This window comes from Quercus suber, unplaced genomic scaffold (assembly GCF_002906115.3).
Source record: "Quercus suber isolate HL8 unplaced genomic scaffold, Cork oak 2.0 scaffold_362, whole genome shotgun sequence".
NCBI lineage: Eukaryota > Viridiplantae > Streptophyta > Magnoliopsida > Fagales > Fagaceae > Quercus > Quercus suber.
The window spans coordinates 209,792-226,790 of NW_027069814.1; the positions used below are offsets into that span (position 1 = coordinate 209,792).

Genomic DNA, 16,999 nt, shown 5'->3' on the forward strand with positions numbered 1-16,999 from the left:
TCTAAACACACCTAAGCCTAGTCCATTACAATGAAATTAAAATTTAAAAATAAAAAAATAAAAAACAAATCCGTTTAGCTGACCAAATACTGCCAATGCCCCCAACTAAAATATAATAAACATTATAATTCCAAATAGAAACCCAGCAAATCTGCCCCTTTGTAGCTTCCACTTTATCCCTGAAATGTTCTCCTCAATTTAACTGTATTACAAGCATACAGCGCCATTTTTATAGGTAACATAAGTTATAATGCAGCTGCTAATAGTCAGCAACAACCTAAGGTCAATCAATAAAATAAAAAGTACCTTGTTATTTCGAGTTACTCCAAAAGAAGTCGCCTGATACCGGAGAGTCTCACTACCCGCCATGGCATCCAGCTGTTCTTCAGTCAGGTTCTCTGTATACTGGAAATTTGCCATTTGTTGAATAAGCTCCTGTCATATCATAAAACTCCAGTCAATAACTAATAGTGTTGGGACTGTTTACATGTCAAAAATGGCACAACTTTCAGACTTCAAAAGTACCTGCAAGAGAACAAGCTCAATTCCTTGCCCCTTCTTTAACTGGTTCACAAGATACTGGAAAAGACCCCTCAATTCCATGGATGGATACTTCTTACACCTATATAAGATGATAACATATTAGTAAATTAAGCTACTTCGGTTGGTTGCATTATAGAAAGTTGCAGCTGGGTTCTAATTTTCCTTAGAAACATTTTAAGCAAAGGTGCATGGAAGGAGATAAAACAAAGAAAACCAGTGGAAAATGCAGAGTTAAATCATCAAAGGTTTCCAATAGCAGAGAATAGCTTGCCCTCAAGCAGTGTCAGAACTCTAGCACCCTGACAATTTCATTCTTATCTAGTCAATTGTTGGAGACAAGCTTTTAACAAAAGACCACTTGGTCAATAGCAAGAAAACTTATTAACAACTAATGGAGAAGGCCCTATTCGGTTATTCTTCGATTTACGTTTTTTGCCCTTCTCAGAGGCAGCACAAGAAATCTGACCCTCAAAACTGCAGACATATTTAGCCAACTGTCAAAACAAGCCTTTTACAGATGCTTAGCAAGGAAATTACCAAGGACATCAAGGAAAAAAATCATAATGGAGATGGAGAGGATTCCTATTTCTCATGACTATAAACTTCCCTTTTTTTTTTTTCTCAAAGTTGCAATCAACGTAGCCAACTTCAGAAAGATGTCCCTTAGTGCACACAAAGGAACAATATGGAACATGTTAACGAAGGGTGAGATATCTCTTTCCAATGCCACCTATTAATTTCTCCACCCATTTTTCAGTTCAGATAAATTTTACATAAGTCCCCAAAGGGCAGCTTTTACATCTAATTTATAAAGTTGAATATATATATATATATATATATCTGCATACTCTACAAGTCAATGGATGATACACTATCAGAATTAGAATTAGAAACATATTCAGCAACTTTCAGTCAAGTAATTCCTTTCCAAAAATTGTAATGGCACATTGATAAAACAGAATCCAAAGGGATCCACTGCCAATAGATAAAATGTTTCATAATAAATCTGTTTTCTTCCCCAAATGGTAAATGACTAGCTAGAGATATCTCATATATTCAATTTTAACCATTTTTCTTATATTGGACCCTAGAACATATGAAATCCTACATCAAAGACAAGTATCAACACATTCAAATAAAAAGGTAAACAAACTTCGTTCAAGTCAATTACAGCGGTCAGATATTCAGAATGGAGCAGTATTAAATTGAGCAACATGTTTGCTCTGATAAGGTAAAATCATGGCGGATCCACAAAAATTAGGTGAAAATACAATTTATCCCCCTAAACTATAACCCCTTCTACAGTTAACCCCCTAAACTATGACCCCTTTTACAATCACCCCCCTAAACTATGAGAATGTACACTTATTTCCCTAAACTATTATCCATGGGATGGGGTGCAACGTGTTACACAAGTAATAGTTTGGGGGTTACGTATTCACTCTTATAGTTTAGGGAGGCAAGTGTTATGCGGGTATTAGTTGAGGGGGGGTAATGTGTGCATTCTCATAGTTAGTTTAGGTGGGTGTGTAAAAGGGGATATAGTTTAGGAGAGTAAAGTGTAATTTCCCCCAAAAATTATTTAACCTATTAGAAATCTCAATCACATTGTTTCTTTTTCGAACATGGTCATGTTCATAGCACAAAATGACCTAACAGAAAAATGAGACAGCTGTATTCAATCCATTTACAAAATCAGCCAATCCTTCCACCCGGTAGTTCCATAACACAGTTTGATCCAACAACAATTGTATAAAAGAAGAAATCTATTCTATTAGGAAAACGCAACAAAGAAACTACAAAAATAATCAAGTTTAGAGGAACTTATTTATTATGCAACAAAAGGATCTCACATATAGATGTCAAGAGCCTTGTAGTTCAGTAGCATTCCCTGCTCTCTTTAGTGAGGAGAACCAGGCTTCCAATCCCCCCTCCCCACTTGTTGTAATCATTAAATTATCAACAACAAAAAAAATAATAATAATAATAATAATAGTTTCTTATAAATAGATTCAGTTCTAAAAATAAAATAAAATAAACCCTTATAGAACCCCGTTCAGCAGAAGTTAAATTACATATGCAAGAAAAAATAACATTTTGAACCAAGCTGCTTCTTTGTTAGCCATAAATAATATCTACCATCCTTCTCACACAATCCAGATATGTACAGAAAATGAATTCCTACAACACCCCTCCTCCCCGCCCCCCTCCCCAAAAAAAAAGGAAGAGAGCTTTTCAATTCTCTGTCCACAAAAAACTTCCTGGTAATTGTACAACAGCCCCAAAATCCTTGAGAACTTTCACAGATGAAGCTCTATAAGAACAATTCAACCTGTAAAACTCTGATTTTTGCCTCCATAATTGCTGAGATTTACTTCAGTAGATCAGTTGATCTTTCTACATTCTATATCTCCTTTGTTAAGAAGTAATCTTGTACATCCTCTCTCTATTATAAGGCAGGAGTATGCAGAATAAAAGGGCTACAAAATCATGAAGAACCCATGACATCCTGAACTATAACATAAAACCATCTTCAGACCCGGCCAATGCAGATGGAAGAACAATAAAGTGTTCAGTTGATAGTGATTCATTTTTTATTGAAGAAAATTCCCCATATGTCTGGCTCATCTATGGGAAAAAAAATATTACAGAGAACAGCTGATCAAACCGGAAATCTACACTCTCTGGAATCTTTGAACAGTGTCATGCAGGGAGACAAACAATTAGAAACAGGAAGGAGCACAAGGTGAAAGAGAATTCTGACTAGGATCTGCAATACAGAGAACCAAATGCCTCTTATCTTCAACTTCCACACTGAACCATGCACTTCATCAGACCAATAAACAAATCACCGAAATTCATATATTTAGAAGTCCGCTGAAGATAAAAAATCAGTTTACAGAGCTCCACAATGAGCAGCACAGTATTCAGCACTTAAAGAAATTTACCCCATCTAATCCTTCAACCCTCAATTTCACACCTCTCCAAAATCATTGAAATTGTTATTAACACACCCCAGAACACCATTCAATGTGAACATGAACTCAGATAGCCCCAACTTCTTTCCTTTGTGTATTGACAAGCTCTCCACCACCTTTTTTTATAAGCTAATGATCATTGTAAACAACACCAAAACATGAACTCAGATAGACCCAACTTCTTTCCTTCATGTACTGACAAGCTATCCACAGTCCGTTTTTATAAGCTATGCAAATGACACCAAGCTTTTGAAATCGTGCAAGAATCAAGGACTAGAGACCCAGAAGACAACTTATTTTGATTCCAATGAAATATTCTCTCACCCAGTGGGTCTGATGCATCTTTACACCTCATTTGAAAAATATAACAAGTGTTTTCTCACATTCCAATCCCCAGTATACCAAACTCGAAAAAGCTAATAAAGAAAACCAATCAAAGTTTGAACAGGGTAATCCTGACCAGCCCTCCCCTTGTAATGTGCATCTCTTTTCGTAATTCTGACTCTGTCATCAAATCTCATACAGTTTTCTGAGTATGCCTGCCTATTGGCAAGCCAAATTGTTGGAACTGTCCTGACCTCCCAAGTCGGGCACAGAATATTTTGGCAATGTCACAACATCCCCAGCTCCAGTCAGCATGCTTTTGTGACGGTTAATCTGCAACCCGGAAACTTACGTAAAGCATCCCAGGATACATCTAAATTCTACAATATGCGGTAAACGTTCATTAATGATTCTAATGCAGGTCAGTCAAAACTCATAAAATAAATGACCAAAAATCACTTGACAGTCAATACATAGGTAAGAAGTAACACCCCCACCCCCCTACACACAACCTAAGATGGGTTAGCACTACATGCCCAAAAAAAATGAAAAAAAGAAATCAATGATTTAGATTGACACCTACTGAAAATGAAAGTGCTGATACTTATTACAATGCCAATATGACAACATATAGAAAACAAATGACTCACAAATATATGAATAAATAAATTGAGGGCAAAAATAAAATATTGATACGTACAGGTGACCCCAAAATGAAGCCAAAGATTGAAGCCAGTCTGACAAATTTAGGCCATCATCCTTTAGTTTATCACGCCCACCTTGTGCCAAACGCTCAATCACAACGTATTCCAAAACATCATACTCGAGCTGTGCATAAAAGTAAGCATTTATATAGGATCAACAAAAAATACTGGGATAAATATTTATTGATCAAATAGAAGGGATACTTGAGCTACACAGTCAGATGACAAAAAAGATCCCAAATGCTGGGAAATATAGTCTTAGTTGGAAAAATATATATATTTTTCTCATTTGAAAAAACAAAAGAGGTTCAAACAAATCATTCCAAGTACAACAAAAAGTATTATTTTTTCAAAACAAAATTGAACTCTAAATTAAACCCAAACAAAATTGTCTTGTGCAACCCACATCATTATCCCCAAGTTGGAGAAAGCTCATCCTCAAAGTGTTCAAGGACAAGAATTTTTTCCCATGAAATAAGTACCAACTCGTGAAGTACCTTTGACAACACTAAGAACAAAAAAACTTTCTGTTCCACAATGTCATTAAATTTATCTAAAATTATAAAATCAATTGGAGGAATCAATGTGTAAAATGATATAGCCTAATCTTGACCCGCATAAAGTACTACTGCATCAAACATTTCCAATTATCAAACTTTATCACTTTATGCACAATAAAGGGCTTATAAAAAGAAGATGCATAAAACTCACTTTTCACAAGTGTACCCTATGAATTTTTGCACTCTTGTTGAACCTTCTCATCAAGTAGTGGAAAATCCTCCTAAGTGATAAGCAACATACATGACTCTTTAAAAGGTGTTACTACATATGGTTCAAATATTTCACCTTGTTGTTTAGGTTCTACAGTATGTTCTTGATGCATGAATGTAGAAGCAATATTTATTGCAACCTGTTGTCCTTAACAGCTCCAATGACTCAAGAAGGGTATTAATTTTTGGGAACCTTGCAGACAAGCCTTGAAAGGATTTTGCTAGATTTTTCAAGGTTTATCCCATGGCATGCTATGCTAGAGTGGGCTTAGGACTAGAAACTACGCAAATACACATCTTGTTTTGTGCCAAAGGTGGGAAAGTGTAAATTTTTTTGGCATAGTGCTACAGTGCCATCTTACATCCATACTATCTTTTACACTTTCCTAGTGGGATACGGACTATTTCTTTGATCTAAAAAATCATCCAATAAGATTTTGGAAGATAATTTCTTCAATAGGGTTGGAGTACATATTTCTTTCTAAGGTTTTCTTTCATTTCTTCTCAATCACTAATCAGGCTTATCCAATTGAAGGCAAGGGTTCTCAATGCCCTTGCGGTACTCCATTAACTCTAGCTATGAATTTCATTTTGGCGAACTTCACCTTCTTATTTGATAAACCTACCTGTTCAAAGAATTTTTTTTTTTTTTTTTTTTTTTTTTATAAATAAGAAAAATTTGTATAGATAAAGCATTGGTCCATCTCATATAACCAACTGTTGAAAACTCATGAGTCTTGATGACTATCAAACATATGTACCTCTAATATTAACACTGTACAGTGGGCTAGGAGGTTTGCCAACCTGGCCGTAGTAATAGAGCCAGCCCGCTAAGGAAGTTGTTGCCACAACTCAACCAAATAAAGGGAGTAGCACACGTTCCATGTGCTGTTTGAACACCAAATAATAGCCCTCTATATTATTTTTGTAGGTAGGACCATGACTTGATTGGGTAGACTTGCAAATTCCAACTATGTTGCAGATTGGCTTGGTATTGCTCATTTTCATTGGTTCATTGAGCTTAAAAAATAAGTTTGATAAATATACAGTTGTACCTAGAAAAAGTGAGGTTTTAAAAAATTTGTATATTTTAACATTACAAAATGGGTCCAGGTTGACCCAATGGATCCATGCAAGAGTCCAAGCAGAGGTCAAGGCTCAATCCAAGGCACTGTGCAAGAGGGAAGGCTTCTGACAGGGTTGCGACAGTGTGGCTTGGCTAGCAATTGCGATTGCACACCACACCATAGCCTTGTGTTTTCTAGCAAGCTTCTATCAACAATGCAAGGCTTGAAGACTAGAGGCAAGACAGGGACAAAGAGACTAAGATCAAATCACTGATTTTAGTTAGGCATTCACAAAACAACGATACCCATGACTTTTTTTTTTTTTTTTGGGATTCTGTTTGCAGTGTTTATGGTCAAGGGATTGGGTTGTTTTGGCTATGATATGTGGCCATCAATGGTGTCGGTAGTCTAGTTTTTTTGTTTTAGATGGTTATTGGTGCGCGTGTGGTGTGTGTTTGTTGTTGTGGGGGTGGGGGGGTGGGGGGTGGTGGTGGTGGGTTTGTTGTGTTGTAACTTGTAATGGCTTTGGTTTGACAATTTAGGTGTTCGGAGTGCCATTAAGATCTAGATGTGGATGGTTGTATTTTACCGGGTAGGGTGATGATGATGTGGGATTGTTTTGGTGGAGGTTCTTGAGTAACAATAATTGTGGCAGATCAGAGTTTGCTTTGATACCAAAAAATCGAGTGAAGCATTAAAATAAGGCTTTTGGTTGAAACCTACCAGCCCAGTTTCAAATCACTCTCCTGCAATTATCAGCAGGCAAGGATTGACAACAAGAAACTCTGGGGCTAGATGCAAGCCCCAAAAGACAGAAATCAAAGAATTATTAGTGTGGGATTTTCTCCTCCAACAAATCTGGTCAAACATATTGAAATTTTAAACAAAAACCACAGTACATCAGTCCCTTGGCACCTACTCTTTTCACCTCCACACTATGCTCATCAATTTTAATTGTGTCAAGAACAGAAAACCATAGTAAATGACTCTGGTCAACGGAATTCTGATCCAGTCATTACATTGAGTAAATTTGTTGTGTTCATGCATCAATTCAATAATCAAAAAGTAATAGAAACAACAAATTTTTATATACCAAGGGAGGAATGGAAATAGAAGAGGGGGAGGGGGAGGGGGAAGAGATATGAATAGAACATATATATCATCATATACGTATTTAAAAATTTGTTGCTTCTACTACTTTTTGACTATTAAATTGATACATGAACACAACAAATTTAGTCAATGCAGTGACTGGATCAAAATCATTTCACCGTGACCATGAAATAATTTATTTTATGAATAAAATATTAGTACTAATCAAAAGAGAACGCTTCAAATAGACCACTTCTACCACACAAATAAACAAGATTTCTTCAGAATCATGAAGACTAAAAGAAGATGAACAAAGGGAATCAGGAGGTACAATGCCAAAGAAAATTCTCACCTGTGTCAAATACTTGAATGCATCTACTACAGGAGTGATCATATCCCTGTAGGCCTCAATCTACACATCACAGATTAAGACATTAATTTAATTCTTATATAAAGTACTGAGCAGCAAGACCATTAAAAGAGCCTACTACCAAATGAAATAATACCTGATGAACAATTGTTCTAAGTACCGTCATTGGATTGGCATGAGCTAGTTTTGCAACCATCCGGCCCAGTTGCTTTAAATTTTCCTTTGCAAGCCTTTTCAAAATTCTTCTAGTGTCCAACTGTAAAGCAACATGGCATGGCAAATGATACTTGTAAGGCACCAAGCTTGAAAGAAAAGACAAGAACTCAACTTAAAAAATAATTATTTATACCTTGGCTGTTTGCCTTGCAGACAAAACCATAGGAATCTGTTCATCATCTTTTTCCCATTCACCATATAAACGGTACCGCGCCTAAGCAAACAAGATTTATATACCAACATTCTCCACCACGCTTAATAAATCTTAAATGAAGAATCAAATAGCGTGGAAGTAAGGCCAACCTCATATGGAAGGAGATTCATTACTTCCCAGATCTCTTGGCCAACTGCTGGATTTGCAGGGATCAATTGTAAAGAAGGAAGTAGACATGTTCCTAGGGCTTCCTCTATCCTTGACCTAGCTTGTTTCAGGTGCAGACGGGGATCTCGATTCCCACCAATAACAATTTCAGGATTCAGTGCTCCATCACCATTACCTACACGCTCTAGTGCCGACAAGTAGTAGCCTCTCAATACTCTACATACCTATTCATGAAATACAAGAGATGGGCAATCACTATCAGCTCAAAGAGTAAGAAAAATATGAAAAATACAGTTATCATAACATCAGAATTAAAAATAAAAATAAAAATAAAGTACACCTTCTGAAGCAATAGAGTATCACGGTATAGGTAAGGTCCAGCACAAGAAAGCATCTGAAATAGCTCACTAGGAAGATCAACAAAAGACCCACGAACTGATGAATTTGCTACATCCATAGCATCAATGCTGGCTCCAGAAGAAGACCCAAAGCTTTGGAAATGTGCTTGATGGACAATGTCATATGCCGAAGAGATTGATTTTTCGATAAGCCTGGATAGATTCAGCACAGGTTTATTGATGTTACCAATGTAGACACACTACCATTGCAAGCTAATGGTTACCAAAATCACACTAATAATGCTAAGTAATGCCTTAGTTATTAGATTGAATTCTTAAAATGCGCTTGAAATAACAAAGTAGCCACCGTTATGCCTAGGGCTGTCCAAACCCATTTGAAGACCCAACCCACCCCAAGAAACCGACTGGATCCCATCTGACACCGGCCAACCTGACTACTCCGGCGGTCGGCAGCAGGTCTTCTCCACCAGAAACCAACTCCGGCAGGTCAATTTCGGTTTCCCTCCCCCCAAAACCCAAAAAACCAGAACCGCCCGACAAAAACCCAAATTCCGGCAAAAAATTTCCAGAACTCAGCGAAAAAACCCAAATTTTGGCGATATTTCAAGTAGACCTGGTGAGATTTTGACCAGATCTAGTGAAATCTCATCAAATCCGGTGAGATTTCCACCACATCTGGCAAAATCTCATAAATTCCGATGAGATTTTCGCCGGATCTAGGTTTTTCTCACCGTTTTCTCGCAATTTTCTCACCGTTTTCTCAAATCTATGACACCAACCGACCCATCTGCCACCCGTTGAAGGTTTGACCCGCCCAACCCGTCTACTCCGGCGGTCGGCGGCGGGTGGGATTTTCTGCCACCCAATTCCGTTGGGTCGGTTCCGGGTTGTGCACAAACCCAACCCAGACAGCCCTACTAATGCCTACTAGTGTATTTCAGTTTTTTTTTTTTTTTTTTTTTTCTTTTGATAAGGGCCTACTTGTATGTTTTGTTAGCAGACAAGTATAGGAACTCAATAACAGAGACAGGTGTGAACTTAAATTCAAACAAAAATAATCCAAAAGTCATATGTTAACTTTACCTAAACAAGCTGTTACAAATTTGAACGTGTTCCACTGGATTGAGGGGTGAGAGACGTCCAAATAGTATATGTGCATGGTACCTGCCAACATATAAGATATCTTTCAGATACATTACAAATAAATAGTAATAGGGCAACTTTACAAAAGGAAAAAAAAATTGAAACGTTGATTTGTAATAAACTAATTCCATATGTGCAAACAAGGGTTCTATCACCTTGCCCCTATACGTATTAAATGTATAAAAAACAGAACATCAATTAACCTTTACATTAAAAATACACAAAGATGTGATTATATCACTGAGCATATAACTTCCTATCCTTGCGGAAAAGATGTAGACAACCCTTCGCATGTACTTTATAAAAAATAGAAGCACAACTAAGAGAACAAAAATATAAGCAATTTCCAAAGGAGAAAAGCTCCCAACCAAGACAAAAGGATAAAAGAAGGAAAGAAAAAAGAAAAGATAACATAAACAGTAACCATAGTCAACCATAAAAATCACCAGTTTAACAGTGACCCAAACATAGAAAGTTCTAATAAAAACAAACCTACCAGTCATCGACACAAAGGAATCCTGTAAGCAAGCCTAACGTTTGGTTATTTTCAAGCTCCGGAAATCGTTCAACAACTGCCTCAGTTTCCATGTCTAACGCGGAAAAAAGATCTATTGTCACATCTCCTTGTTTCTCATCATCCATTAAATCTTTCCCAGTAGCGGCAAGATTTATCTTCCCAATCTTGTTGGCCTGCAAAAAGAGTGAAAGTCCATGTCCACATAAAAAGGCATAAGCATAATCTGAAATTTGAATTAAGGAAAACGGACTCCTAGCCATCTACCAAAGAAGCTTCTAAAGCCTCCACTGCAACAACAGAGAAAATCTCTTGTAACTCAACTAGTAGCTCCTAGTATTTTCAACGGCGACATCTATCCCTCCAACCCCAACTATTGAATTATCAACCAAAAAAATAAAAATAAAACAAGTGGGGAGGGGGTAATCATTCCCCTCTCCTCTCCTTCCCCACCTTCCCCTCTACTCTCCTCTTCCTCCAAAGTTCCAAACACGGAATAAGGGAAAATGACCATGAGCTATTTACCAAAGAAAATTCTAAAGACACCACTACAACAAGAGAGATACAAAGGACTCTCTAAACAGTAACAACATGTATCATGTAACAGCTTGCACCAACTCATACGATTTCGATGAATTAGTAATCATCAATTACACTCAAAATTATATCACAGCAGATAGAAAGAAAGAACATATGACATTCAGCAGAGAACACCAAAGGTGTAACCTCAATATATTCATGAAGACAACAGAAGTCCCCACCTCATTGGTAAAAATTATGCAGAAAAATTTCATAATAACAAAGACTTCTACCTAAATTGGATAACAGAGTGAAACACCGAGTGAGTAATTATGGTAGATCTACCTCATCAAGTCGCTTGGCACAAAAAGCATTATAATGCTCAAATGCATCATCATCATTGGGAAGTAAATGTGCATATCTGGAAAAAATAGGAAGGAAGACATGAACTAAATCCAATCAGAAAATAACCATAGCAGAAACAGCAATTCAAGGGAGAGAGAGAAAAAACAGAACAAATGACAATACAAAAGCACATATTTGACTTATCCAATAAACATGGCACTGTAAGCTGTAGCAAATAAGAAGGAAGACATGAATTAATTCCGGACTGCAACAGTTATTTTAACAAATAGAAGGCATAAAATACTAGGCATTAGCAGAACACTAACAGAACCAACTATAAAATAATTATTTTGTTGTTAGTAGTTTTACATACACACCCAGAATGTTTTGAACCCACAAATGTCCATATTCTATGATATGTTATTTACGGTCAAATGTGTAGAATATTAAGCATTCAGTGATCCAATAAAAGTAAACTATCACTGATGTTCTACTTTCCATCTAAGGCTTAATTGTTCGCATCAAGAAAATGTAGTAATAAACCACCGCAATGTTTTTACTCAAAGATTCCATGTTTAATTAAGTTCTAAAAATTATTAGATGCATCAGTCACAGAAACAATGCTGATGAACCAACATTTCACCCATTTGAGTTTTCAAAATTCTTGAGGAGTAACTGTAGAAAAACTCTAGTTCTATAATAATACGGCTCATGTTCTTTCTTTCACACATGGCTTATTCAATTAACCCCAGGAAGAAGTTAGATATCCCCTGAATAAAAAATGCAACCCACTCACCACCATTAAAAAAATTATACTCCAGAAACCTAATCATGCAGACCATAAAAAGAATAAGAGCAAAAACACCATGTTGAGCTACTTATCAAAAAAATAATCAAAATGAATAAGTGCAAAAACATCAAATTGAACTACTTATCTAAAACAAAAACAAAAGGCACCAAATTGAACTGTGGTCATAGATGATAGAAATCATCTTAAAGTAACAAAATTTATAGTATCACTATATTACATGACCAGAAAGTTTGCACAAACCACTCACATGCTATCAAGATCAATAAACTCTTCCTTCACCAGCAAAGCTGTAAGCTTATACAGCCCAAACGGTACAGGACTATTTACTTCCATACGCTGATAATATTGAAATTTAAAACCAAGAATCTGTGAAGCATGAGACTGCAAAGAATGACAGAAGTATTAGTAAAATAAAGCTATTCAATTAGTATACTATAACTTGAAGACCAGTCAACCTACGACACATCCTTACCTTGGGAAAAATTGGAATCAGTTCCAGAAAGATCTTATTATCCGGCTGAAGTTCAAAACACTCCAAAACCTGACCAAACAGAAGCATTAAAAGTCAAACCCATAAATAAATTGGGTACCAGCAAATTCAAAGCAAAAATTAAACAGAGCAATCTAAGCACAACTATAAGATAGCAGAAAAACAAAAAGGATAAGTAGATGAAACTTACGATATCAAACGCACGATTGGGGTCTAGATCAAAATGTCCAATTAATGACTGCATGATATATTAAACAAAAAAAGTCAAATACAAGAATAAAGAGACAGAGGCTAACAATGAAGATAAAGTTAAAAAAGATTAAATAACAAAATAAGAAAGAGGGATAACAGTGAAGGTAAACTCAAAAAATAGATGAATAACAATGAAACTCAAAAACCTTAATAATGCCTATTGTTGCTGCTGATACATTTTGAGTTGAAGCTTCAGAATCTCGGCAAAGAAGGGTAACCTACAGATCCACAAGATAGTGAATACCCAATAACTTTTTTTATATATAATTAAAAATCTAATAACAAACTAATTACAATCTACTTACAATCTCTATCCATAAAGGATAGACAAATAAAAATTTAAACAGACTCATGACGACAAATTGTTCTTCTACTATGCAATCATTCATAACCAATACATTCCACAAGAGCAGCTTATATGTGAATTAACAACAAAAGCAGCGTACATGTAAGAAAATCAAAATTGTGCTTAAATCTGAATTACTTTACCAAAGATTTCAATGAGTAGTTTAAGAATCCCTCTCCCTTCCATAGACATGAGGCACCACAAAGGATGCCGTTATCACTGGGTTATCACTTAAACCCAGATGCAACACTAGAAATTAAAGAACATAAAATAAAGTATAGATAACCTGTCAACACCAAGCAAGAGAGAACAAACTAAGGAGTCAAGCCTAAGATTGGCTGGAGTCAATACCAGAACCTTGGAAAAATTCTAGGAGAAATTTTATTATTCAATCAAATTTGTATCGTCGCTAAGGAGTAAAATAATATGCTTATATAGAATCCTAAAACTACACCCTAATTCTAGTTGAATTAAGAAAGCCATTTTTTTTTTGATAGGTAATCAAAGATTTATTTCATAAAAAGGACATCATGTTCACAATGGTGAACACTCAGAACTTAAAACGAATACAAGTACCTCAAGAAGAGATACAAATAGAAAGAAGAAATTCAAAAATGGAAATGCATTGTGTAAAACCCCAAATTCTACCCCCATTGAAATAAGGTCCCAACTAGTATAAGCTTCAAAAGATCTATTAATCTCGCAATATCTTCAAAATTACGATTATTACGCTCCCACCAAATTAACCACATCAAACAAGCTGGAACCATATTCCAAATATTAGAGGAATGCTTCCCCCGGCCAATTCCACCAGCCAAAAAGAAGGGAGGTTACTATCTTCAGCATCAACCACTAGATTCCAAATATCAAAAAAACTTCACTCCACAAGGCATGAGCAAACTTACAGTGGAGTAGAAAATGATCCACAATTTCCTCATCACACCGGTAAATGCAACACCAATTAACCAATGGTAAACGCCTAAGAACCAGATTATCAATGGTAAGAATACTACCCCTAGCTGTTGTCCATAAAAAGAAAGACACCCTCTTAGGTACCTTGGTACTCCAAATGCACTTCCAGTGAAAACAGATAGAAGAAGAGCCATCCGGATCAGCTAACAAGTTGTAATAAGAGCGAACATCAAAGACACCAGAATGATTCAACTTCCGAGTCAACATATCATCTTCCTCACGCCTTGGCATATTAGAATAAAGATGCTTAAGCAGAAAACATGCTCTCTCTACCTCCCTTTCATGAAAAGCTCAACGGAAATGTAAATTCCAACTTCTATTACCCCCTTCTAAATTAGAAACAACCAAATCAGAAATTCAAGCTTCTTTGGAAACAGCACAAGTAAAAAGATCTGGATAGAGACCCTTTAGAGGGATAAGCCCACTCGCTCCTGCTCTAATATTATTCCACATTCCACAGCCATGGGTCCCTCAAACATCACTAGTACACCAAGCCCACTATCCACTCCATATTTGGTTGCTATAACCTGACGCCATAACCTGTGAACTTCTTTCCCAAAGCGCCATAAACACTTACCAAGCAAGGCTTGATTAAACAACCCCACCCTCCTTATCCCCAGATCACCTTCCTCCATCGGTAAACAAACTTTCACCCACGCAACTAATGAATGTTTAAAGACCTCATCAGAAGTCCCCGAAAGGAAATTCCTTTTTATCTTCTCCAATCTGGCTGCTACAGCTTAAGGAATAGTGAACAGTGATAAAAATAAGTAGAAAGGCTCAAAAGAGTACTCTTTAACAAAGTAAGGCTGCCACCCTTAGACAAATATAACTGTTTCCACCCAGAAAGTCTCCTTTCCATTTTTTCTAGAATTGAATTCCATATTGAGGGATCCTTGTAATGTGCCCCAAGAGGCATACCCAAGTAATTCATCATACCCAAGTAATTCATAGGTAGACTTCCCACCCTACAACATAACACACAAGCTAGAGCATGTAAATTACCTACCTCACCTACTGGCACAATCTCACTCTTACCAACATTGACTTTAAACTTGTGATAGCTTCAAAGAAAATCAACATCATTCTTACATATAATAATTGTTACCTAGAAGCATCACAAAATAAGATTGTGTCATCAACAAAAAGAAGATGGGAGATTTTCAAACCCCCTTGCACTTGGGAGCCCGCTTGGAATCCGCTCAAGGAACCGCCACTTCCATCTTCTTCAGCAACCTGCTAAGAACCTCCATCACCAAGAGGAATAAGGGTGGAGATAAAGGATCCCCTTGACGGAGACCGTGAGAAATGCCACCAAAAAAAAAAAAAAAAAAAAAAAAAAAAAAACACACTAGAGAACCATTAATAAGAACTGAGAACCTAACTATGGAAATGCAAGCCTTCATCCATCTCTGCCACCTCTCCCCCAAACCCATCCTCTCCATAAGGTAGAACAGAGCATTCCAATTCACATGATCATAAGCCTTCTCAATATCTAGCTTGACAATCACATTAGGAATCCCACTCTTAATTCTACTATCCGAACACTCACTTGCAATAAGGACAATGACTAAGTTAAGAATCTATCTCCCGCCAACAAAACAATTCTGAGAGTCAAAAACGAACTTATCCAGAACACCTCTTAGCCTATGTGCTAAAGCCTTTGCCAGAAACTTATACAAGCTCCCCACAAGACTAATAGGGTGAAAGTCCTTGATACTAATAGCATTGACCTTTTTAGGGATCAAACAAAGAAACGTGGCATTAAGAGATTTCTCAAAGATGCCATGTCTATGAAAATCTGCAAAGAAAGCCATAACATCCCTTTCCACTACACTCCAACATTTTTGGAAGAACGCCATAGTAAACCCATCAGGCCCAAGGGCCTCATCTCCCTCAGCCTCCTTTAATGCCTCAAGAATCTCCTCCTTCTCAAAATCCCTCTCTAGTGAGAGCCTCTCAGTCTCATCCAAACAATCAAATTCTAAGCCATCAATAGTAAGCCTCCAGGATTCCAACCCCTGGTATAGTTTCTTATAAAAATCCACCACATGATCTAGAACATCCGATTCACCCTTATACAACATGCCAATTATTTAATTATAAAAATACCATTGACTCTTGGAAATTAAATAAGACTCTAATAACCAAATCAACTATTAAGACCTTATTGGAGCATTGGAAAGGGGGATTTGTTTGGCATCACAATGTGGATATTTGGGGTGCTCTACCTTTATGTGTCATGTGGCTTGTTTGGGTAGAAAGTAACAATAGCACATTCAAAGGCACTTGCCCTCGGAACTAAATTATTATTATTTCGTATTTTGTATAATTGGATGGCAGCTTTAAGTAGCCATTCCCTCACTACTTGGATAAATCTTTGGACTTATCTTCCTTTTTTTTTTTTTTGAGAAGTACCAAAATTATATTATTGAAAAAGACTTTAAAGTATACAAAACAGCATCAGCCTACAAAATTACAAAGCTCAAGAAAAAATCTAACAAGGAATGACAAGAAAATAATTGAAGAGCTCTGGTCCAATCCAAAGTGTTGCTTTTCTCTTCTTTAGAATAAGATTTTCCAATTACTAGTAAAAATACTACCAAGACCTAAAACAAAATTTGCTTGACAAATAAAAATACAATTCTTAGAGCCTCCTACATCATTTTTCCCTAATTAGAGAACTTAACAGTTGCAGATGCTCACACAGAAAACCTCAGCCCAAGTGGCAATCAATTGCTCACAGGCTCAGTCCAACAAAAACCAACGGTTTTCCTTGGGTTGGTGAGGATAAATCAAATCTCCGACAAACTCCTAGGCTTTGCACTTGGAGATGAGGGTGAAACCGACAAGGTGCTCAAA

The 16,999-nt window shown here is 36.6% G+C and overlaps 1 protein-coding gene across 3 annotated transcripts in view; it reads right to left on the reverse strand.

Annotated features, from left to right (window-relative positions):
- LOC111987545 (THO complex subunit 2) overlaps nt 1-16,999 on the reverse strand; it is a 37,300-nt gene continuing 20,301 nt past the window's right edge. Inside the window, exons 7-22 of one of the 3 annotated variants that reach the window (XM_065760328.1) lie at nt 12,966-13,037; nt 12,758-12,805; nt 12,550-12,618; nt 12,325-12,458; nt 11,267-11,342; nt 10,385-10,578; nt 9,829-9,909; nt 8,727-8,937; nt 8,368-8,610; nt 8,198-8,278; nt 7,985-8,104; nt 7,831-7,890; nt 4,546-4,673; nt 526-622; nt 307-435; nt 1-202 (exon numbers count right to left, since the gene is read on the reverse strand). In XM_065760328.1, coding sequence (XP_065616400.1) covers nt 194-202; nt 307-435; nt 526-622; nt 4,546-4,673; nt 7,831-7,890; nt 7,985-8,104; nt 8,198-8,278; nt 8,368-8,610; nt 8,727-8,937; nt 9,829-9,909; nt 10,385-10,578; nt 11,267-11,342; nt 12,325-12,458; nt 12,550-12,618; nt 12,758-12,805; nt 12,966-13,037 — 1,752 coding nt within the window. In that variant the 3' untranslated portion in view covers nt 1-193. Of the gene's footprint in view, nt 203-306; nt 436-525; nt 623-2,528; nt 4,226-4,545; nt 4,674-7,830; nt 7,891-7,984; nt 8,105-8,197; nt 8,279-8,367; nt 8,611-8,726; nt 8,938-9,828; nt 9,910-10,384; nt 10,579-11,266; nt 11,343-12,324; nt 12,459-12,549; nt 12,619-12,757; nt 12,806-12,965; nt 13,038-16,999 lie in introns of those variants that run through there. The other 2 variants (XM_065760329.1, XM_065760330.1) reach the window with 2 other exon arrangements.